General features: G+C 41.9%; 1 protein-coding gene across 11 annotated transcripts in view; it reads left to right on the top strand.

Moving 5' to 3' along the window:
* The window catches only part of EZH2 (enhancer of zeste 2 polycomb repressive complex 2 subunit), a 69,371-nt gene that overhangs the window by 5,970 nt on the left and 38,131 nt on the right, over nt 1-25,270 (top strand). For 2 of the 11 annotated variants that reach the window (XM_053926821.1, XM_053926820.1), the window contains exons 2-4: nt 19,490-19,587; nt 23,554-23,677; nt 24,237-24,338. The exons of 2 other annotated variants lie outside the window; for them this stretch is intronic. In XM_053926821.1, the coding sequence (XP_053782796.1) occupies nt 23,561-23,677; nt 24,237-24,338 (219 nt within the window). In that variant the 5' untranslated portion in view covers nt 19,490-19,587; nt 23,554-23,560. Of the gene's footprint in view, nt 1-19,489; nt 19,588-23,553; nt 23,678-24,236; nt 24,366-25,270 lie in introns of those variants that run through there. 7 more of the 11 variants (XM_053926817.1, XM_053926818.1, XM_045198750.2 and 4 more) reach the window with 4 other exon arrangements.

Raw genomic sequence — 25,270 nt, 5'->3', positions numbered from 1 at the left:
TCAAGTTTTAAGAGATGTCAAATTGCTTCCTAGAAGGATATCCATTTTTTAATTAAAAAACATCTTTATTGGAGTGTAATTTATATTTACAGGTCTGGCACAAATAACGCCCCCCCTTTTTATTACAAAATCGTAAGCATGTAGTTCTGTAACATCACAATATCATACTCAAGCACACCATATGACATTTTAGGTGAAATGTTCAAATTAAAACTATAAATTAAATCACACCCATATTATTACCCTACCAACCACACTCAAGTAGGTGTTACTTCTGCCAGAACCTGTACAATAAAGTATACACATTTGAAGGATACAGTTTGAAGAGTTTTTGACAGATATATATACCTGTGTAACCATAACCTCAGTCAGGTTAGACATTGCTATAATCTGAAAGTTCTTTTATGCTCCTTCACAATCCTCCCCTCTCAAATTCCCATTAGATTTTTCCTGTTCAAGAATTTCATATAAATGGAGTTATACAGAATATCCTCTTTTATGAGTGGCTTCTTTCATCCATTGCATTTTGAGATTTATTTATGTTGCTTGTGTTAATACTTTTTAAAAAAATTTCCGAGCAGTCTTCCATTGTATGGGTATACTGTTTTTATTCATTTACCTGTTGATGGACATCTAGGCTGTTTGCAGTTTGGGGCTGTTACTACTAAAGCTGCTGTGATCATTTGTATAGGTCTTTTGTGGACCATCCTTTAATTTCTCTTCAGTAAACACCTTGTAGTTGGTCAGCTGGGTTGTGTGGTAGATAACACTTGGTGAGAACTGCCAAACTTTTCCCAAGGGATTGTGCCATTTTGCTTGAAGAGTTACGATTTCGGTTGTAGCTGTAGCAGGACTTGGTGACTCCATGCCCCCACTGGCACTTGGTATTGCAGGTCTTTGAAATTTTGGCCATCTAATGAGTGTTAAGTATCTCACTGTGTGGTTTTAATTTGTATGTACCAGGTAATCAGTGATGTTGAACATCTTATTTATTGATGTTGGAGAGAGACAGATAGACAGTCACATATTTATTATTCCACTTATGTGTTTGTTGCGTGATTCTTGTATGAGTCCTGACTGGAGATTGCACCTTGCAACCTTGGTGAATGGGGAGGGGGTGTGATGCTGGTAGTGAGCTGCCTCCTAGGGGATGTTGGACCTTTTTGAAGGAGCTTATTGGCCATTTGCATACTCTTTTTGGCTTTTAGAGAGAGGGGAAGAGAAGGAGAAAGAGATGGAGAGAACATCAATGTGTGGTTGCCTGTCGCATACCCCCTACCCCAGGGAGAATTGGCCCACAATCTAGGCATGTGCCCCAACTGGGAATCGAACCAGTGACCCTTTGCTTCCCAGTCCAGCGTTCCCATTTTAAAACTTGGGTTTGTCTCATTGAATTGTAAGAGGTCTGTACATATTCTGGGTATACATAATCCATCAGATTTATTGCAAGTGTTTTCTCTCTAATTTTCTACATTGATTTTGTGCATTTTTGAATATGTACAGATCAAGTTAAATGTTAATACAGGAAGCATAATTGTTTAAAATCAGTTAAATTATGTGAAAGCAAATTTGTTCTTAATCCACAAGTCATCTAGTTGTTAGTATAATAAAATGTTGTTTTTATAGAACCATGGAAATGAAAATGATATTATTTGTATAGATAATTAGGTGTGCGGCATGAAGAATTTTTTAAATTAAGTTAACTAGTTTTGAAAGTGATAATATTTGGTAATTTTTTTACATTTTCAATTTTAGGTAATTCAGAGCTTTTCATTTATTAGTGAGTAAAGTTTTTCTTGATTTTTTTTTTTTTCTTCATAGGATAAATGAGAATATTTATTTATTTTAATTTTAATTTTTATTGTTATTCAATTACAGTTGTGTGCCTTTTCTCCCCATCCCTCCACCCCACCCCAGTAAATGAGAATATTTAAAGTAAAATAAAAGTAACCTTGATTATAGAATCTGGTGTGATGATAAAATTGCCAAACTTGGTCTACCAGTTTTGACAGTTAAGTAAAATTTTTATTATATAAAACAGATGGCTTTTCGGAGTGTATATACTTGGTTTCTGCATACTATTTTATTTCTACAAAATATCAGTTCTTTGCTCATTACCTAATTTATAAGGCCTAGAGAAAGGAAATGACGAGTCGTCCCACTGTGCCCTGGAAGTAGTAGTGCCCTTGGAGAATATTTGTCTGAAGTACAGAGCTCAAGTTACACTACAAAGACATTTTTAAAGGGTGACTTTCCACGAGCAGTTGGATGCTGTGCAGAGAACATAGGCTCTAGGCTAGTCTCTGCCATTAGGCTGGTTGTATGCACTTGGCAAGTAGCTTTGTGGATCTCATTTCCATCTTGCGCAAAGAGGGTGTCTCCATTTTGCAGATAAAGAAATAGGAGTGTGGTGAGGGTAAGTAACTTGTCCAGGTTCACACAGCCTGTAGGATCAAGGTCTCCTAGGGAATAGGCTTTTGCTACCTTGGGTCCTTCTTAGCTCAAATACTGGATTGTGAGATGCTTGGTTTGTTACCCATTTAGAACTATTTTCCTCAAGTGTTTGAGAAATATTGGACTTGAGTTCACATTACCATCACAGGTAATTGTGAGTCTCCCTAGCTGATATTTAATTGACCAATAAAAAACATCTAATGCTGATTATAAGCCTATTTTTTCTTTCTTTTGTTTCTGCATTAGAGGCATAATAGCACCTTAAAGGTTTTTAGGACTATGATGAATATGACTAAACTAGCTTTGTAAACAGTCAAATTGGGATACTGTATTTTATAATAAATATATTTTTGGGCTTCATCTTGTTTCTGGCACAGAGCTTTTAAAATCCTTGGAATTTACAAAGGTGAGAGCCAGTGATAAAGGTGCCTTTCAATATTCATAACAGACCCTTTTCAACCACACCCGAGTTCTGTTAGAGATGATGTCTGGAACTTAAGGATGGGGCTAGCTTTCCCGAACTGAACAGATTAGATGGTTGGACCTTTCAGACTCCCTTCTCCCGCCTCTGGGGAGGGAAGAGGGACTAGATGACGCGCTCAGTCACCAATGGCCAGTGATTTAATAAACCATGCCTGTGCAGTGAAGCCTCCATAAAAACCCAAAGGGGTGGGGTTCTGGGATTAGTAGTGTGAATCCATTTTTGATTCTGTCATCAGAATAGAGAATCACGTCTTATTTGGGGTTTTTAATAATCAGGTCAGTGTACATACAAGGCAGCAATAGCATGTCAGCAGAGTTATCCATGAAAAGTTTCTAGGAAGATGCTGTATCATAAATACTTTCTTTTGCAGTCCAAAACCAGTCCATCTTTCTCTAGTACTGTTAGCAGTTATGTTGGACCTCGGTTCTTGAGTTCAGCTAAGAAAGCTTTCAGAGCCAAGAATTCTTGGCTCAAAGAGCTGCCCTTGAGTCTTGGCAAGGACTCCTTGGTTGGGAGGGGCTAACTACTTCTTTCCTTAGGCTGACCTACCAGAGCCTGTCCTGCCAACTCCTGTTCGACTCCTGTCAATGGGAGTGTTTTATGGAAGTCTCTGAGGCTATTCTCTGGCCCCTTGTTCCTCCTCTAAGGAGGTCTGAACCGCATGACTAATGACATGCTAGGGGAGGAAAGGTCCCCCTCGGGGCAAGGTCCTAGCCTATTAAGTTGTTTTCTCTAGTTTTACCCATTGCCAAGCACCTGGGACTTTTAGCCCTGGTGACGTTATGTACCTGGCCTATCCTGCTCTGCTCATGTCTGCCTACTTGCCTACTCTATCATTTTCTCTTCAAGGATTCTTGGCTCTGAATTCTCTTAAGAGAAGGAGGCATTGGATCTCTTCTATAGCTACTTCCTGCTGAAAAGGGACGAGTTTTCCTTTAGAACCAAGTGATCCTTGCTCTCTGTCAGAGGGATGATGAGGCCTGGGTGTGGAAGGAGGTTGCAATGGTGTCTGGAGTTGGCAAGGGGCGGTATTCCCAGATTCTGAGTAAGGTTTGCAAGCTGCTGATTTGGCAGTCTGTTCAGAGAGGAGTTTGAGGTCTCCAGTTGACTCTCAGGAGTAGTCTGGATGCTGAGTGGGTGTTGGGTCTTCTGGTATGTAGAGTTTGACTCTGGTATGGTGTATCCAGCTCGCAGTCCCAGGACTTTGATGGCTGTAGGAGTGGAAAACAGTACAGGGGAGGACCCTTCCAACCTGGACTTAGCTGGTCTTGAGGGGCCCGTCCTCCCAGGTTTTTATGAATACTTGAGTTCCCAGTAGGAAGGCCATCCGTCCTGCGTCATCGGCCCCAGGGGGAGGGAGTCTTTTGTTGCCACATTCCTGGATGGACCTTTGAACCTGTCTGAGGGAGGTGATATATTCGTTTAAGTAAGGGATTCAGAATCTAATAGGAGATCTGAATATTGGAAAGGTTGCCCATATATTGGATTGGCCAAAAGTTTGTTTTTTTCTGTAAGATGGCCCTGATAGCACTTAGTTGTCTTTAACTTCATTGTAAACAATTTTGTTAGACTGTATTGTGACAGTATGCATTTAAAAAAATTATCCAAGTTGGTGAATTTTTGTGTAGTCATTTTGATATTGAAGATGGAAGAAGATACCATTTTCGGTGTATTATGCTTTTTTATTTTAAGAAAGTGTTTTAGAAAAATAGCCTGTAGGGCTGAGTTTTATTTCTAAGGATTGGGTTAAGACTCTTTATTTTTCTGTAACAAATACTTGGAAGGGTTTGTCAGTTCCGGATAGACCAAGGGTGGGAGCCTTGGTGAATTCTAGTTTTATTTTTTCAAATGCCCGCTGTTATTCCCCTTCTATGTAAGGGCTCTACATTGGTCCCTTCTTTTAGAGCTTTGTGGAAGGGGTTTGCTAATAGTCCATATTCTTGTGCCCACAACCTGCAGAATTAGGTTAGAAGCTGTCTTCTGGGACTGGGTGGTAACCCTTCAATTGCCTGTACCCAGTAATGGGAGAGGCTTTGTTCTCCAGGAGTGAGAATTATGTCTAAGTAAGTAGTCTCCTGGGAGATTAATTGACTTTTTGTGGAGATACTTTGTAGCCCTGGGAGGCTGAAATTTAGGGTTTCTTGGGCAGCTCTTAGGCCTTCTCCTGTGGGGGAGTTGAGTGGGTCATCTACATCCTGGAGTATGTAGGGGTAGATCCTGGAGGTTGCAGCTGAGGGCCGAACCGAAGGAGGGGACTATCCCAGAATCCCTGGGGAAGAGCAGGCCAGGTCAGTTGTGTGTCTCTTTCCACTCTGGGGTATTGTACATTCAGAAGTCAAGAGACATTCGGGATCTGGGTGTACTGGCGTACAGAAGAATGCATCTTCTACATATAGAGCGGAAAGCCAGGTGCTTTTGGGTGTAATTTGTCAGGATGGTGTATAGGTTAGGGATGATTTTGTGGTGTGGGGTTACAGCCTCATTTATTATTTGGAGATCCCGGACTACCCTATAGTCACCATTTGATTTTCTTATGACCAAAATAGGAGTATTACAGGGGGAATTGCAAGGTCTGAGGAGGCCATGTTGGTGGAGCCCGTTGGAGGGCCTCAGGGCCTTTTCTTAATTCTGGTCTCTTAGGGTACATTGCCTTTTTTTCTTGGGTAGTTGTTGGGGTCCTTTAAGTAGATTTGGACCAGGGTAGGAGTCTTAGATCATCTGAGTATTTTATTTGCCCAAACTTCAGGGTTTACGTGGGAAATTAATTTTTAACTAGTTTTTTTTCTTCCTTAGAATTTTGAGGATCCTGATGGGAACAGAAGGCTATAAAATTTGGTAAAGACTCCTGTTCTCCCTGGAAAGTTGATTGGGCTCCGAGTTTTTCTAAAAGATCTCAGCCAAATAGAGGGCTGGGACATTCAGGGGTAACGAACTAAATTGGTAGGAATATAGGAGGCCCTCCCAGTGGCAGCATATTGCTGGAATGAGCTGTTTGTTGGTCGGCTTACCATCTCTGCCTACTACCAGATGAGAGGCCAAGGAGAGGGATCCAGAGAAGGTTGTTAAGAATGAGAATGTGGCTCTGGTATCAACAGTCTTATCTGCAACTTCCAAGGTTGCCCTAGGTTCCATCCTGTGTTGTTGATGTTCTGTCTGGGAGGTGAATAGTGCCCCAAAGCTCCTTCAGTCTAGGGCCATAAGTGGGGATGGGTCTGACCCAGGATCCCTGTGATTCCTGGGGCAGTCCCTTCTCCAGTGCCCACAGTCAAGGCAGAGTGGACAGGGTCTGTCAGGCTTACCCCACAGGGGACATTCCTTCCAATGCCCAGATTTTCTGTAGATTTGGCATTTTCGGGGGGGGGGGGAGGTCTCCTTCCAGGGCCACCAGGACCCACTCTACCTGAGTAGCTGGATTGGACTATGGCTAATAACTGCACCTGTCTCTGATCTTTATGCCTCTCCTTTAAGAGAAGCCTCTTCTACTTCTCTAGATCCTGGTTATAGAAGTTGGATGAGCCCTGACTGCTGTAGCTCAGTTGGTTAGGCATTATTCTGCAAAGTGAAAGGTCACGGATTCGATTCCTAGTCAGGGCACATGCCTAGGTTGTGGACCTGGTCCTTAAGTCTGGGTGCGTGTACGAGAGGCAGACCAATCGATGTTTCTCTTACACATCAATATTTCTCTCCCTCTCTACCTCCTTTCGGATGAGGCTGCCTTAATAAGGAGTTCTGGGTAGGAATATGGGTCCTACAGAGAGCTTTTGAAATTTTCTCTAGGTATTGGGGGTGGCCTGCTTAAAAATAGATCTCCTAGGACTAGTTGGCCTGCCTCTGGCTCAGGATCTAAGTTGGTGTATTCAGTGATGGCTTTCCTTAATCTCTAGGAAGGTGGTGGGAATCTCCTGTGGGCCCTGGTTTATAGTTGCTATCTTTGTGTAATTAATTGGTTTAGATTGACTCTGTTTCATCCCCCCTAGAAGGCATCGTAAACAATGGTCCTGGCTGGTTTCAGGCTCCTTGAGGGGCATTCCAGTCCCCTTAGGGATCAATGGCTGGTACAGCAGTCATCCCTATAGGATATTGAGGGTCTGTCATATGTAAGTCATCCCCAAATTGAATGGCAACCTCTGTAATCTTGTCTCTCCCTTAGTTAAAGATTGATTAAGGATTATAGAGATAACCCTCCAGGTTAGGTCAAAGCTTTGGATTAACCCCTGGAATTTTTCAGTATATCTCTCTTGGTCTTCTGAGAATCTTCCTAGGTCCTGTTGAATCTGTTGTAAATCTTTCATGGAGAAAGGAACGTGTACTCTAATAGGGATTCCTGTTGGTGTCGATACTTCTTGTAAAGGGCAGGTTAAAGCAGGTACGAGAGGTCCCAGGTACAGGGGAGGGGGAACTGGAGCCTGACTGGTGATTCACTCTTCTTCCTCCAGGGCCAGGGGAGGCCAGGAGAAGGAGAAGCCTCTTCCTGGGGAGGTAAGGGAGCTGTGAGTAAAGTATAGCAATTACAGGGGGGTCTAGTTTACAAGTAGTACACAGTGGAGGATCATTGCTGAGGGCCATGAAGACTTGGTTGTGTGCAGCCTCTGTCCAGTTTCTTTGGGAATGGCAAAATAGGTCTAGCTGTAAGATAGTATTAAAATTAATGTTGCCATGAATTGGTCGAACCTTTCTGTCGCCCAGTTTATACTGGGGCCAGGCCATGTTGCAAAAAAAGATGAGCCTCTTTTCCTTGAGGGACTCAGGGTCAGATTTCTCCCAGTTGGTGAGTATGTACCGCAAAGGGTCTCTCGAGGTATGATGGACTGGTTTCCCATCTACAGAGACAGATATGTGATAAGCCGAGGGTTAGAGGTGTCCCTGCAAGTCTCTGAGCTGTTCTGGGCTGTCCTGAAGCACAGTCGAGTGGGTACCCTATACGCTGGCACCCATGAGCTACCCAGGGTGTAGAGTACCTAACCTGTGCTCTGAGGGCAGCCTTACCAATGGTCAAAGGTGGTAGCTCTAGGACCTCTGGCATTTGACTTTACTCAGACAGGTGGCCTTAACTCCACACTGATAATGAGTGTGGCCCATACCTCAAGTGAGGTGTTGTCACTTGATGCTTCCCACCCTAGCTGGCCTACTGGAGGTTCCCCCTCCCCTTTATGTCTTTTTGTACAAGGAGTGCCCAGTAGCTCTGTTGCCTCAGGTGAAAAACTCGTCCTATAACTCTGGTCTTCAGTAGTCAAGCTAGTGGCTTGTTGCCCTGCCTTTCATGTTCCTGGCACCCCTACTAGGGAGAGGGCATCACCCCTAAGAGAAGAGGTAGGGTCCCTGTACAGCTGTCCCTGAGGCTCTCATGGAACTCAATAATGCAAAGATGATTAGAAGAGTGTAGGAGTTGTTGAGGGTGGCCCCTTTCCCGGTCTCAGGGGTCGTAAGGGAGTATGCAGAAAGGGATTTTTAAAAGATGGGGGACCTGGGAGGGATCAGGGAAGATCCCTGCTGACCTACGTGTATTAGCTGGGCTGGCCAGATGGAGGCAGCACCCTGTCCTTGGGGGCGAGTCCTGTCAGCCTACTCTAGGGAGATCACAAACTGCTGGGTATCCCTGGATACGACAGGGTGTAGGGAAAATTTGCCCCTATGCCAAAGTGGGGATTGGTTTTATAGGGAAATTGGTGGAGGACCAATTGGTCCAAGGAAAGAAACATGTAGGAGATGGATGAAGTGCTGAAGAAGCCAACAAGAGAGGGTGCCCTGAAGGTGCGGTAGGCCAGAAATAGGGCTTGTAAGCCAGGATCACGCTAGTGTTTGCCACGGCATTGAGGGTCAAGCAGGCCACTGACTGGCGTTGGTCTCAGGAGACCAGGTAGTAAAGATGTGGACCTTGGGAGATGCCGTGAGGGCTTGCAGTGCTAAGAGGTGAGGCACATACAGTAGGACCCCTGGGAACAGATAGGAGGGGGAGGATCCAAGAGCTTCTGTTGTCGGAGGAAACCTGGAGGTGCACGAAGAGAAAGTGGTGGGTATGTATCTTGAGCCCAGAGGTCGAGAGTCTGGGATGTGTGCGAAAGAAGGATTGGTAAAGACATGGGAAGAGGGACGGAGCCAGGGAGCAGGCCCAAGTTTTTGGCCTTGCAGGAATGGTGTCTCACTTTGAGGTCTGTGGAGTCTGAACAGATTTCTAGGGATGTTGTGTAGTGGGTTGAGTGTGCTGCTTGCGTGTTGAGCCCTTTGGGGCGTTACCTCCCGAGTAGCTTCAACCCTCTTACGGGCCTCAGTTTCTCTCTCTGGCTGTCTAATACAGCCGAGAAGGCTTTGTGTGTGAGTCCCCAGACAAGTCAATTATCTAATTACAGTTGTGTTGGAATTCCCTGGGGGCTCCTGCTCCTGGTGAGGGATACCTTCTGACACCTCCACATAGTCACCTAAGAATACCCAGAATTTGAGCCAGAGGGCAGAAGTGCTTCTGATTTTCAGAGCACAATGAATTCAGGCTCTCGTTTGTCTTGCAAAAGGTTTTGTTCAGACTCAGAAAGCAATTAACGAACAGCTGCTGTTCATGGCTCCCCTGGCTGTAGGTCCTGAGAAAGGAGATTGAGAGCACAAAGAGGCAAGAGTGAGCCACACTCGACTATGGGGACACAGGAAACAAGTTACAGAAGCAAAGGAAGAGTCCCCAGAAACAGCTCAGGGGTTAGCCCAGGATGAGCTGCCGCAGCCCACTTCTCCTCTGTCTGGTACAAGTCTCGCGGGGACCCTTAGAGTTTAGGAATAAGGAAGGGAGGATATACTCCTGAAGAAGGAAGATGCAGGCATGCTTTAGAAGACTACTCACCCAGGAGGACAACAGAGACAGCTGAATTACAGCACCAGAAGTTAGCAGTGACGTAAGAGCTACACTGGGATGTTGGCGAGGACTCCTTGTAGCTGGGACGGGCTAACTACTTCCTGAAGCTGACCTGTCAGAGTCTCTGCTGTCCTGTGTTGGCCTCCTGTCATTGCTTGGGAGTTGTATGAGGCTATTCTCTGCCCCCTTGTTTGTCCTCTATGGGGGTCTAAACCTCATGACTAATGACATGCTTGGGGAGGAAAGGTCACCCTAGGGGAGGAAAGGTCATCCTGGGGGCAAGTCCTAGCCTATGATAGTTGTTTTCTCTAGTTTTGCCCATTGCCAGGCACCTGGGACTTTCCACCCTGGTGACATTTTGTACCTGGCCTATCTTTCCTGCTCTGCTCATGTCTGCCTACCTGCCTACTCTATCAGCGTGAGAACAGACAGACCACTGTTCAGTTGCACAGAGTTGTTGGTTTGTGCTTGGGCCAAGGATGTATGAAAAATGCTTATCTTTTAGCACTAGAATTGCTCTGAGTTGCTAAATACAGTGAAAGACACGTGGAACAGGTTGTAGGAAAAGCAGATTCCTGTTGCCTAGCTCATGGTCACATACATACACTGATTGGCTGGAATAGTGGACAGATTCCTTGTTTTTACTTAAACCGAGATTCTCTTAAAATTTTGTTCAATGTATGTTGTTAAATTTGTGTTAGGTGTTGGCTTACTTGAGGTATAAGATTTAAAATAGACTTCCTAGGAGGAAGAGTATCTGTCATTGGACTTACCTGCCTTTTCATTATGTTTGCTTGTATCAAGTGGAGTGCTAAGGAAATAATACGCATCTCAGGGCTCATCCTTGAATTATAATGAGTTATAGATCATAGTTTTAATGTCTTCTGGTTCATAATTTTTTTGTTCTATTTCTTTTCTAACAGCGTCTCAGTAAACTGAGTACATTTCTAAGAAAATGAGAGGATTTAGTTTATTAAATAGATGAGCATAGTTTTCAAAGAAAACTTTAACCTCTAGACGTCAGTTTAGTTAACCTGTTTTATGTATTCTTCAAGCAGATTCTTTAAAACATTTGTGATCAGCCACTTCTCCAGTTGGTGTAAATTTATATGGCCATTTTTTTTCTTGAACTTGTTTTTGTAAGACCAATGTAACTTTGAAATAAACACAGGAGTGGCAGTCAGTAGACTCTGTTGAACTTGTGAGTTTAGTTTACTCTTCTGCTGGGAGGAGGAAAGCGATCTTATTTTTTGGGAAAATACCTTAATGCAATCTACTCACTGTTGCTGTAAGAATAGAGTTAATGTTTTCTATCATTCAGCCAAGATTGCCACATTTTTGTAATGTTCCTGTGCCTTTTAACACTATTGTGCTTTTCAGCACTACTTAAACCAGGGCTACAAATAACGATCTCTATTTTTTTTCCTTGTTACTAGTCATGGATGCATCTGTTTCCTAAATACTCTATGAAAACAAATGCTGTTCATACTACTTTCTCCTCTGTAGTCACGCGTACAAGTGACCCACTAAAGTTTAGTCACTTCAGTCGCCTGTTGTATCTGTCACAGTTGTGTCTCTCAGAGGACTTAGCATTTTTTGAATGCTCCATAAATTCTTATTGACTGGTTGATAATACCTCTATTCCTGGCTTTCCAAGTCCTTCAAACTGAAGTTTCAGAAGTTTCTTCTGCTAGCATTTTGCAAGTCATTTGGGTGGAATGTTTGTGTCTAGCGCTTGTGAGCTTGTGCATTTTTTGTCCTTTTCCTTCTTTTTAAATAAAAATGGCATTCTAGGAAGCGAAGGGTCCCTGGAACAAGATTGCAGTTTATCTTTCCTTCATGGGGGTCTGTGAATTGTAAGTCTGTGGGGAGGTGGTTGGTGGGATGGGGCGGGTTTAGGCAGCAGAGAGTCAGAGGAGTGAGTGAGTGGCTGTGGCTCTTGGTGAGATCTGACAGCCCGTGGCAAAGGGTGGACGGATGGGCGGAACAAGCTGGGTGTGTAAGACCAGTTTTGTTAGACACTAGTCTCTTAGTTTGGCACAGATGTATGACAAACTGTTGTTTGGATTCTGTATCCCTCAGAATACAGCGAAGTATCCCTCATTAAATATTTTTCACGTAGACTTTTGTTTCCTTTTTTATTTTTTAGTTGCAAGATTGGTGGTTTCTAGGCTTTCATTCTTATGTCTTAAAAATATATAATTTTACTATATGCCTGTTCTAGGCTCTCTGCTAGACAACTGGAAAAAGTGCAGAGTACTGTCGTGATTTTTGATTGATATGGTTCTGGATACACTTATGGGAGCTGGACTTGAAGTGTGGTCTGTGGACCTCAGGGGGTCTGTGATGTTAGAACTATTTTTGTAATAATACTAAGATGTTACTTGCCTTAATTTTTTTTACTGTGTTAACATATGCACAAATAAGAAAGGAATGGTGTATAAAACCAGTTGGCACCCTAGCACTTGGAGTAAAAAAAGACATTTTTACTGGACCTTGTCCTTGATAAAGTGATAAAAATTATTAATTTTATTAACACAATCCTGAGTGCACACATTTTTAACATTCTGTGCAACAAGATGGAAATATACATAAGGAGCCTCTATTTCATACTCCAAAGTATGACGATTCTCTAGCAAAAGCACTTAAGGCAGTTAAATGGCAAGTTACACTAACTGCTTTTTCCACAGAGAACACCATTTTTACTTAAAAGGGGTGGGCAGACGAACTATGATTATTCAGCTTGTGTATTTGGAAAACATTTTTTGACAAAGTGAACCTGTCACTTCAAGGGGAACAAGTGACCTTTGTCTTGCTGATGATAACATTTAAGCTTTCAAGCAAAACAGAATTTTTTGAAAATTTGTATCTGTCACTGAGCTGGACAGCTTCCCAATAAACACTTAAAGACTTATGAGGAGATCAGTGGGTTTAATAAATACAATGTTTTGAAATATGTCTGCTCCTGGAAAATCTGCATGATTCAGTGGGCCAGTATTTTTCAAATGAGGAATGATACAGAATCATGCGTGGGTTGAAGATCCATTTAAAGTTAATAGGCCAATGCACTTGAATGTAGCAGAGTGGGAAAAGTTTATTTGATACAGTTTCAGATGCAGCTGATCTTTTAAGAAACTACCATTGTTAATAGAAAAGTAGTTGTCTTGGAAAAGCACCTCTGAGATTCAGTTGCAAGGTCATCTAGCCACTTTTCCCATAGAATAGTTTTGGTCTAATATCAAAGCATGCGGTAAATCCACAGTTACCCCAAAAGGCTGTCAAATACTCTTCCCGTTTTTGCTAAATATCTGTTTGAGAATAGATCTTCATATTCTTTAACCAAAACAACATATTGGAGCAGATTGAATGCTGAAGCAGATAGGAGAATCCAGCTGTCTTCTATTAAGATAGATATTGAAGAAATTGTCAGAAACGTAGAACTATGTCACTCACTGATATTTTTAAGAAGGAAAATAATTTAAAAAAATCTGTTATTTATATTAACATATAATTGGCATTATTTGTAAATGAGTTAATGTTTTAAGAGTTTCTCAGTTTTTAATTTCTAATATGCCAAATGTTGATAGATGGAGCCCATATAAACTGAAGGGGTCCTGAGACCAAAATGCTCAAGAATGGTGGATGGTGTTTGAACTTTCTATCCATTCTATTTGTCTATGCTGGTAACTGCATGTGAGTAACATCTCAATCTGGATCATCAGTTTCAAATTTTTTGTCATCAAAAAAAGTTTTTTTGTTTCTCGTATGAGTACATCTGCCTTTAAAAAATTAAAAAAAAATTTTAGAGAGAGAAGAAGGAGTGGGGGGAGAGAGAGAGAGTGAGAGAGAAACAGAATCATCCATCTGTTGCTCCACCCATTCATGAATTCATTGACTGATTCCAACATGTGCCCTGACTGTGTTCGAACCCACAACCTTGGTGTATCTAGATGAGGCCCCAACCAACTGAGCTGCCTGGCCAGGGCTATCTTGCTTTCTGATTTTAGGTCATCCTTGCCATCCCTTTTCTCCATTCACACTGCCATCAACCCAGTCAGAACACTTACCACTTTATTCCTGAATTATTTCAGTACTTCAGTTTTTTATAACGGGTTTTTCAACTTGAGTGTTGAATGAAACTTCAGGGTTGAGTTGACTTTATTTTTTTAAAATATGTTCCCTAAAAATGTACAGACATAAACTCCTTTATGGTAAGACCAAAGCAGCATTACAAATTAAACACAATCAAATCAGCAACACATATTTAATGACACTTATTTTTGGAAACTGAGTAGTTGACATTAGAGCTTACAGAATCGCATGGCAGCCTCAGGACCAGTTTCATTATATTTCGTTAATTGGTTTTAACAGTACTAACACAGAGAATGGCTATTAGCGTAAGCATATTTTATAAAATCATGTTAACTTTTAGTCTTTATTTGTTCAGGATAATCAGATGTAGAAGTATTGGGTTGGCCAAAAAGTTCATTTAGTTCTTTCTGTATGATGGCTCTAGTAGGGCTTAGTTGTCTTTAATTTCATTCAAAACAATTTTGTTAGAGTGTATTGTGACAGCTGTCATACAGCATGCATTAAAAAAAATCAAAATTGTTGAATTTTTGTGTAGCCATTTTAATATTGAAGATGGAAGAAAATGAGACATTTTGAGTGTGTTATGCTTTATTATTTTAAGAAAGGTAAAAACGCAACTGAAACACAATAAAAGATTTGTGCAGTGTATGGAGAAGGTGCTGTGACTGACTGAATGTGTCAGAAGTGGTTTGCAAAGTTCCTTGGTACTACAGATGTTTTGGTCAAATCATTCTTTGCTGTGGGGCTGTCTCATGCACTGGAAGATGTTTAGCTGTACCCCTGTCCTCTACCCACTAGCAGCCAATAGTGGGAGATAGCCAACCTACTCAAAATATCCAAATCAATAAAGTTACTGGTGAAAGTGAAAAATGTGTCTTTTATTTTACGGAAAAAACCATATACTCTTTGGCCAACCCAGTAGTTAACCCGAATAGTTGACACCTAAGCAGTCCCTGAATGCGAGTTTTAATGGCAGTTGAATATTCTGTAAAGCGCTGATCACTGGAGCCTTGTGTAGTTATTGAAGTCTGTGTCAGATAGATAATTAATCCAATTATTTTTGGAATCTTTACTAGGAAATATTTTATTGCATACTTCACTTCGGGGTTTGCTGTTAACAAATTGTTGCTGGTTGATGGGAACAAAGTACATGTTGGTGGGATCTCTGCATCCATCCTCCCACTGGCTTTGCAACCCGCATAGGGTGCTGAGTGCTTCAGCACAGTTTCCTGCTTGCCAGCCTTCCCATACCTGCCTTGCCTTACTTACGTGTCTTGTCTTACTTACTTGTCTTTCCCTAGCACTCAACACCATCTTACGTATGAAACATTTTTTATTTTGATTGTTTCCTTTCAAGCAGATTTTAAGTTCTACGAGGCCACAGATTTTTGGTTGTATTTATTGCTAAGTCTTCAGCTTCTATAATAGTGCCTATCATGTATTAGATGTTCAGCAAATATTGGTTGGATGATTGAATGGATATTAACACTTCTCTCTACTCAGACAGCAGTTCAGATGCTTTTTCCTGTGTTAAGTGTTTACTACTGTCTCCCAGCTGGGGCATTTCTAACCTCATGTTTTTAAATCATTCTAATTATCTGCACAGTTTCCCCTTCTATTTAACATTCTATAAAGTATTTTAACTTTTTCAAATGTATTTCTGTTCTGTTTATTATTTTAAAAAGTGGTTGTCATTTTAAAAAGGATGTCTTTACGTAATGGTTGTTGTGTAACTTGATTCTCTATAAAAAAACTTTATTTTTGAATAATTTTAGTTTTCTATAATCGTGGTACATTTGTCAAAATTAAGAAGCCAGTGTTAGTATGTTACTGTTAACTAAACTAGAGATTTCACTTGGATTTTACCAGTTTTTTTCTTTTCTGTTCTAGGATCCAGTCCAAGACACCACATCGCATTTCATTGTTTCCTTAGTCTCTTCCTATCTGTGATAGTTTCTGTCTTTCCTTGTTGCGACCTTGATAGTTTTGAGCAGTACTGGTCAGATGTTTTGTAGAAATGCCCTTCATTTTGGGCTGGGCTGGTGGTTTTAGTGCGATTAGACTGAGGTTATGGGTAATGAGGTTTTTTAGGGGCACATGACAGTGACCGTCCTTATCACTGATGCTTTAACCTTGACCACTTGGCCAGTGGTGTCCTCTGGGTTTCTCCCCTGTGACACTCTTTGCAGTTCCCTTCCCAGACTCTGCTTTGGGTGTGGCTCACTGAGCCTAGTCTGCCCTCCTGGGGAAGGGGTGGAGTGCTACCTGGCAGATCAGGGAGTGTCCACACACACTATGCTGCTGGAATTGCCTGTGTGGAAGATTTGTCTCTTCTCCTCCATTTACTTAGTTACTTCATCACATATTACATCACAGACTCATGGATACTTAATTTTATTAATTCAGTTTTAATATGGTACCATTGTGATTTATTTTGCTGTTCAGATTATTCCAGCTTTGGCCATGGGGAGTTGTTCCCTTAGTATGTGGTCCTTGTCTGTGACACATCCCCATCCTTGCATCTTTTGAGCAGTTCCTTACTTTCTGCTACAGGCTTTTGTTTTTTCCTTGTCCCAGCCCTAGAACCAGCCAATTTTTTACTGCTCCGCTTCCTTGTACTGGAGAGTGGTATTTAGAACAAAAGATATGGCTGCTGGGTGTGCTCCTGTAGTGTCCCTGCTTCTAGGCCCTCTGTGAACGCAGCTTGGAAGTAAACATGTATCTGCTAAGCCGTGTGCATGTCTATATTTCTGAACCTGTGTGCCCGTATCTTAAAATAAATGAGTTCATACCAATATCTCTGACTCTAGTCCATCTCCACCCCTTGCTTATTTGTAATTGGAACCCCTGTGAGAAATTTAACAACTAGAGTACAGTGTTTATGCACAGTTCTTTTTTTATCTTTTTAAAAATTACTTATTCATTTACTTTTAGAGAGAGGGGATGGGAGTGAGAAAGAAGGAGAAAAACATGTGAGAGATACATCTAGTGATTGCCTCTCACATGCCCCCAACTGTGCAACCCAGGCATGTACCCTGACTGGGAATCGAACCAGCAACCTTTTAAATCTCAGGCTGGCGCTCATTCCACTGAGCTACACCAGCCAAGGCTCTTTTTTATTTTTAGCTTTCCTCTATCCAGTCAAACGCAGCTTTTTGAAGTTGCCTAGGGGAGGCTCCTTTCCCACCCTGTTCCGTGAAGCTATCTCACAAGGTTCTAATATGGTTAGATTTGTTGTATAGTCTACCTGCCTTTCTGTCCAGATGCCTTTCCTGAGGTCTGTTGACATCTGTCTTTGTTTGTATTTGCATACAGTCTACAGTTTTAAAAAATGACTTTCACACTGGATTATTGTCTAACTTAGCTTTTTTTTGTGAATGTTGTAATTCCTGTCTTATGCTTCTGCTATTCGTGTAGTTCATAGCCAATATTATGGCACTGTCCTGTGCACCTTACATAAATTTGCTTCTCATAACACCTCTGTGAGGTAGATACTCTTGTGCTAATCTCTTTTTCATGAGGGGAGAAGAGGCACAAGGATGTTTAGTAACTTGGTCAAGTTCACTAACGGCTGGCATGTGGGAGTCCTGGGGTCTGAACCCAGAAAGGCTGGGTTTGGAGTCTGTGCTCTTGTCTTTTAAGACTGGATATGATTTAGAATTTAAGAGGACTTAGAATTTACTGTCGACTTGCTAGTTTATTGTTGAACTGAGTTTGGAATGGGGAGTGCTGTTTCCCATGTTCTCGGTCCCATTTTCCTAACAGCCATTACTAAGCATGGTGGTTCTCTTCTCTCTCTGAGCTAGAACGTTGCCCGGCCTGGGAACCCTTGCAGCACTCACAGGCCACATGGACTGAGGTCTGCGGTCTTGTTGAGTCCTGAGTGCAGGGTGCAGTGCGGTGGCCTTCGCATCTGTCTCTCGAAGTCTTCGCTTGCTCAGTCTTTTCGTGGCGTGTAGGTGTTGTATATTTTCCTTTGCGCACAAGATCTACTTCTCCTAAGTCGTTAGTTTTTACCTCTTACCAAAAGTTTGATCTCTGTGTCTGTCTAGGTTCTCTTTATATTGTTCTCTTTATTTTTACCTACAAAATCTATTTACTATTAATTTACTTTAGAGTTTATTAAAGCAATGGATTTTTACTTAACAAATAAATGAAATTGTTAAATGAGACTAACAGATGGTCTCAAAGAATTTTAAACATAAAATTACTATTGAAGACTGGTGACTTTTCAAAATAGGCAATTTTATGACAGTCTTGTTGTGAAGTAAAAAGACATTTTAGTCAGAAAAGGACATCAAGCATATTGCAATTGTATACTTAAATTTTGTTGGGTTTGGATTTCGCCCTTTTTAGTGTGGTATTCAGTTAGGAGTCAGAGTGAATGCTGTTAATTTATTTGGGAAGGATAAGGAGTACGTGTAATTTATTGCTAGCTTTCTTCTGATAAGTAGGAACAGGACTCAGCAAGACTAAAGAGATGGCTAATGCCTTGGTTTGGCAAATCCTTAGGAATGAAGAACCCTTAAAGAAAGGCATCAAGGGCCCTGAAAAATGCCCAGGAAACTTAAAAAATAAACACCCCCAAAACAAAACCTCAGTCATTGGCAACTTACTAAGGAGGGGCAGGAATGTGTCTTAGGTGAAGGCCCTCACAAGTGGGCCAGGGCTGGACCTGACAGAGAAGATTGATTCTTGGGGCTGATTCTTGGGGCTGTGCGGCCCTGTCACCCGCAAGGTAGCAAGGTGTGTCTTGGCCACGTCACCGGGGTTGTAGACACTTGGGAGGGCAGAGGAAGCTCCTTACCTGTTGGGGAGCAGAGCTGCCCCCATGTATAACTGTTGCTTCTCATGATGCCATCGATGATGAGAACCCACCTTCTGTCATTTCAGGCTTTATTGTACATATAATCTCAGTACTAAGAATATATCTCAGACCCCTTCAGTATTTCAAGTGGCAGAGCACCTCATCCAAACTGGTTTCGGAAGAAGAGGGGGAATTACTTGGCTTACCTGACTGCATAGTTCTGGAGTTGGTTTAGCATAGCATGCCTGCTTCAGGAATCAGAGATGGGATGAGGGTCCATTTCCTGGGTGTCTTCTTTCTCTGTCGTTGACTCTGTCTTTGCTGTCTTTTCCCTTGTGGTTCCAAGTTGGCTTCCAGCCATCCTCAGAGCAACATGTTTCCAGGCTTACATCTAAGTGGAAAAGTGAGCATTCTTGCCTTCATGTTCCAGGGACCCTCCTGAGATTCTCATTGTGGCTGGACCACTTCTGGTTATGTGTCCAGCGTGGTACTGGTGACTGCAGGGAGCAGTGGGCCTTGGCCAAGCTGGGACCCCAGGCTTCCTCCCGTGGCAGTGGTGGTCCTCAGAGGGGGTGGTGGGAAGTCCCCAGAGGGTAGCAGAACCAACCGAGTCTGCTCTAGAGGGGCAGAACTAGGTTACCATGGTGTGGTGTTTGGGGTATTTGAGTTGGTTTGATAAATAACATAGACTCTAGACTGTATAAGTTTGCCCTTTCTTTCTTTCTTTGTTTTTAAAGAGCCACTGAGCCACACCAGCCAGGGCTGTTTTTTTTTTTTTTTTTTTAACTTAAAAACAGTTTTTTATTGATTCCAGAGAGAGAGGAAGAGAGAGAAAGAAACATTGATGTGAGAGAAACATTGGTTGGTTGCCTCCTGCACACGCCCCAACTGGGGATTGAACCCGCAACCTAGGTATGTATGTGCCTTGACTGGGAATTGAATCCACGACCTTTCAGTGCACGGGACGATGCTCTAACCAACTGAGCCACACAGGCTGGGCTATATAATTTTTCTTAATTTTACTTGTTTTGTAATTCCATAGGCTTTACTTCATTATGTTAAGGTTTTGATGGTCACCTGCTATAATCTGGTTTGCCCTTTGAAATAAACCATAACTGTTATTTTGGTTTCACTGTATGGTATCTTGTTTCAGTGACTCGAGCTATACCATAATCTGTTTTGAATAAGAGAAGGTGTTTTCATGTCCTGGATAAAAAACATACTAGTGCTATTTATTTCACTTACGAAACAAAACAAATCTAGTGATTTGAGAAATTTAAAAGTTGGGTGTATTCACAAATTCCCATCCATTTAGTGGTAAGTTGTTTTCATAAAGGTTTCTTTTTGGTAATACATGCATATTCAGAGCTATATCTCAATACTTGGCTATGGTGTGATGGAAAATGGAATCAGAAGCCCGATTGGAGGCTGAGGGGAGCCTACATTTGAAGGCTGACGACCTAACAGGTGTGCAGCTGGGCAGGTCCGCATGCCACCAGCTTTGAGGGAGGTGGTGTTCTCCCTGTTGTTTGAATGGGGTGGTTTTGAGGCACTGTCAGCTGTCTTAGAAAGAAATTCAGGGAGCTCCAGATATGTACTCAGGACTCTTAACTGGTAGGGCAGCGGGACCGTAGGGTTCTGTTGCCCCTGAGACTCATCTCTCGGGGGGTTTGGTAACGGGGCACAGCTGACCATTTTCCATGCTCAGGCACCCTTCCTTTTCATGCCCGTGACTTTATGAGCTCCTCATGATTGGTGCACACTAGCAAACCTATTTGTTTGTTTGCTTTAGAATCTACTCTCTGCCAAGCACATAGCCAGGCCCTGGGATTTCATAAATGAATAAAAATGGATCTTGCTGCTGAAGCTCACGTGGGGGTGAAGTGCAGTGAAGAACACAAAAATTCTTATTATAAATGCTACGATAGTGGGAGAGAGTTTGTCCTATACAACAGCCTTCTAAATGGGGCCTCGTGCTTTATTCTTCACAGATCTGCCTGGTCATTCCTGGACTTCCAAAGGACAGTCTGGGCACTTTGAGTTATTTCTTAGGTCATATTTTTGATAATTTCCCCTAAATGAATTACTCTGATTTTCTTCATTTCCTCTCAGTTGTGCAATTACAGGCTCATCCTATAGACTAAAACCTCCACTCATGTACTTTGTTTGGAAGAGCTTTGTGAAATCTGCAAATGTGGAAATGTATCCATATTTGCCCTTTTTCAAGAGAGGTTGGTTCTAGATTCAGTTTTGAAGTGTTTTGTTGTTGATCGCCCAGCTTGTTTAGTTTAGTTAAACTTGGTTTAACTTTTGCTGTGACACACTGCATAGTCACTGAGGTGGCAACAGCATGGAGTTGCTCCAGCATGTTGGACCAGGAGGGCTCCTGTGCAGAGACAGGTAGTGCTGGCTCGTGAGACCCCCTACGGAGACAGAGCTCGTGCGCACCTAGGAAGAACTGTAACAGTTCTCACGTTGGAAACGTGAAAACTACATGCCGAGCTCCTGCTATAGGTTTTATCTGGTGTAGCCTCCAAGGACCAAGAATTTGTCAAGGCAGTAGATCAATGTGAAATAGTTTATGAGCTAATGAAGCAACTGATAATCACTTTTTATCAGATTCCTTTTCTTTCTAGGCCTTTGAAGTGTTAAATGTCTAAAATAATTTGCATAGTATTACTTGAGATCCTCTGTTAACTAGCAGAATTGAATGCAAACAATTGCCACAAAATTATTTTTTAAAGGAAGTTCCAATTTCTTCTTTTAAAGATTTATTTATTTTCAGACAGAGGGGAAGGGAGGAAGAAAGAAAGAGAGGGAGAGAAACATCAAGGTGTAGTTGCCTCTCACAGCCCCTCCCTGGGGTTCCCACCCGCAACCCCAACCGGGAATAGAACCAGTGACCTCTTGCCTCAGAGGCCAGCACTCTGTTCACTGAGCCACACCAGCCAGGGGCAATTTCTTCTTAATTTTGGTGTCTTTTGCCCTCTTCCCCATCTTTATAGCTTTCTTCTTCCCTCCTGACTTCCTGCTTTCCCTCAGAGCCAGTCATCTAGAGTTGTCTTCTCAGTTCTGAGGACTGATACCTTTGTCCCACTTCAGCAACCCCCAGGCAAGGCCACATTTTTAACCTTTCACAGGATTACTCCTATCTCTGTGACCTCATTTAACTGTTCTTATCTCAGTTTCTGAAATCTCTTCATTCTTCCCATTTGTTCAGACCTTGGAGTTTGGGGTCTGCAGGCTGAGCCTCTGCCTGGACAGCCCCATCTCCAGGTGTGTCGCTCATACCTCGGAGTTTCATTCTTTCTTGGGCTTTGAGCTCCATCGTACCTGGTAAGGCTGTTTTGTCGCCTTCCTTGCCCTCCCTCTTCCGTAGTCCACTCAGTACTGCCCCCTCATATAAATCTTATATTGGAATTTTTTTTTCTTTCTTAGGTAGAATAGCAGCTCCAAAAGGGCAAATTCTGTGTTTCATTCATCTTTGTATATTCATTGCTTGGGCCATAATCATTGCTTATTACATGCTTTCTTTGCCCCTCTTTCAGCTCTGAATAGTCTACCATTTGCATTCTTTGTCACTGTTTGGTGGTTGAGTATTCTTACTGAGGGTTACCCTGACCTATGGGCGCTTTCTCTAAATCTGGTCATCTTAGGCAGTTTTCTTTGTGCCTGAGGGTTTTATGTAAGCAGGTAGACAAATGAAACCTTACTCAATTATTCAGGCCAGAAAGTCATCTTCTCCCACATTTAAATCATCACCTGGTTTTCTTCTGAGTAATCCTTGAATTCCTTTTCTCTCCCGTCACCAGTGTGGTGGTAGAGCTGATGTCCACTCTTGTCTGGAGACTGTACTGCAGTCCGATCTACTCTGGCCTCACCTTGCGCTTCTGTTTCTCCACCTCCCCTCCTGCTTTGCAGTCACCTGGCCCTTCCAAGGTGGAAACCTCCCCTCCCCTGTTACATAAAACACTCAGTGGCTTTCCACTGCTCTTAGAGAAATTAAAGCAAAACTCCTGAACGTGGCATCTTTGTACTGTCTGCCAGAGAAATGTTCTAATCTTTTGAAGATACAGGTATGGTTTAATAGTTTGAGAAGAAAATGTTCCAGAACAGTCCACTTACTTAGACTCAAAGTGGGGACTCTAATGTGAATGAGACATCTGGTGAACTGTAGGTTGTCCCCAGGATGGAACAGGCTGGTTCCCAGAGCCTGAGACTGAAGATGAGGCAGCCGGCCTGACTGCATTTGCTGCATTCCTTTTTTTTTCTTGCGGGCAGAGGGACTTCTCATGTGAACAAACGTAGCACAAGAGGCAAAAATCCACACTTTTATCACAGTTTTTACGGTGAGAATCATGGTTTCAAAGTGTGTAGGGGGAATACTTTAATTTTTGCATTTATTTTGTATTGTACTTTTTCTACTTTTAGTGCTGTATGTACATTTTACTTTTTTGGATTTGTCATTTTTAATTATATTACTCAATTTTGCTAGTAATGTAATGGTGAAAACTTAGGGTCATTCTACATTTTTGTGCTCCACAGTGTGGATGTCATAGATTAAAAACTAGCTTGTTAAATAGTATACTTAATTCCTGTAATGGGATCGTGTTTCTATAAGATGGCTGGTCTCTAGGGGTGGGGAATCTTTGTAAATATATCTTTTAAAAGTTGTGATGAGTAAAACTTTATAGTACTTTGAATGACATGTTTTAAGGATTTAACCATACAGATCAAATGAGCACCCTTCTGCAAATGCCTGCACTACAATTATGTATTATTTCTTTTGTTTATTGTTAGTTTGCTGGGGATTAAAACACAAGTGATCATATTCAGCTGGTTAGATTAGTGATTTTGATATGAAACCATTGCTTTTAGAATAATCATGGGCCAGACTGGGAAGAAGTCCGAGAAGGGACCAGTTTGCTGGCGGAAGCGTGTGAAATCAGAGTACATGCGGCTGCGACAGCTCAAGAGGTTCAGGCGAGCTGACGAAGTAAAGGTATCACGTTCCTTGTCTTTTGTGAAAATGCATGTACAATTGAAGGTAGCTTTTTTCTCCCTAACGATAAGTTTTCATTTGAAAGGTACATTTTCAGCCAAGGCCATATTTACATTATTATAAATGAAGACTGGGAAGCTCAGATTCTTATCTGTCTTAACATGAAAATTATACCATGCACGTTAGTGACAAGGGAAAGATTTTCAGCCTGCTTGGAACTCACTGCCTTTTTTTGCACTGCACGTGTGGACTCCGGGCCCACATACACAGGGTTGTGCGTGGTTTTACGTTTCTAAAGTCACTACAATTTTTTAAAAATGTGAAGTCAACAAAGGATGGAAATAATTCCCTGTTCCCCTCCCATTTGCAGTCAAATAATAGGTGTGGTGTTTTGTATTATTTAAATGTGGAAAACCACAGTTTATTTAAAAATCTTTATGCATTAGAGGGAATGCTCCTGATATTTTTGAAAAATCACTAGATTTTAACCTGCAGTAGAGATATTACAAATGTTCTAAAAATGAACAATTTATTTTCCTCCTCCTTCATTTTTTTAAAGAGTATGTTTAGTTCCAATCGTCAGAAAATTGTGGAAAGAACGGAAATCTTAAACCAAGAATGGAAGCAGCGAAGGATACAGCCCGTGCACATCCTGACTTCTGTGAGCTCATTGCGCGGGACCAGGGAGGTTGGTTAACTCACGCGCTGCGGGCCTTCTCAGTGCTCTCTGCTGTTTGCTGGTGGGGCGCTGTTGCTTGTCCAGAGAAAGCCACTGACTTCTGGATGTCCACCTTCTTACTGCCATTTCTCTTCCTGTATAACTGTTAATGTCTGCCTTAGGTAGCACTAATACCTATAAGAGAGCTCTAGTGTTTGACATACTTTCCACTCTTAGTAGGCAGATTGCTAGATTTTTAAAGACTGTTGTTGAAAAGTATCTTTTAAATTAAATACTCTTCAATGTCCTCATCAGATCACTATTTAGAGCAAGGCTTTCTGACTCACTTATCTTTTCCCCCCCATTAATATGAATTAGCCATGCTGTAAGAAATCTCTTCTTTGTGTTCAAATTCATAGACAAAGTTTTCCACATTTTGTTTAAATTCTGACGTTCTTTTAATAAGAACTTTAAAAAAATTCTCACCTGAGGGTATGTGTATTGATCTTAGAGAGAGAGGGAGGGAGAGAGAGAGAAACATCTATCAGTTACTTCCCATACATGCCCTGACTGGGGATCGAACCCACAACCTTTTGGTGTACAGGACGATGCTCCAACCCACTGAGCCATTCAACCAGGGTTTCTATAAGAATTTTTAAATTCAGTATTGAGGACTTGGAATGTCCTTTTCTATAGCATTTTTGAATGAATGAGATATTAATTCCTCCAAAAAAAAAATCCTATTCTTAGAGGGAGGCGATAAGTCTGTGGTAGATTGTATGATTCAGGAAAACAGGTGACAACAAGATGAAAGACAGTGTGGACACTTAAACAGTGTAGAACCATGTTAAAGCATTTCTATTTAAGTGCCTGTTTTATATAGGAAGATGGCATAGGGTATGTTATGCTATCTGAATGGGCTTAAGCAGAAAGAG

The sequence above is a fragment of the Desmodus rotundus genome, chromosome 6 (assembly GCF_022682495.2).
Source record: "Desmodus rotundus isolate HL8 chromosome 6, HLdesRot8A.1, whole genome shotgun sequence".
Classification (NCBI taxonomy): Eukaryota; Metazoa; Chordata; class Mammalia; order Chiroptera; family Phyllostomidae; genus Desmodus; species Desmodus rotundus.
The sequence above is the reverse complement of the archived record's forward strand: the minus strand, read 5'-3'. Positions and strand labels throughout refer to the sequence as shown.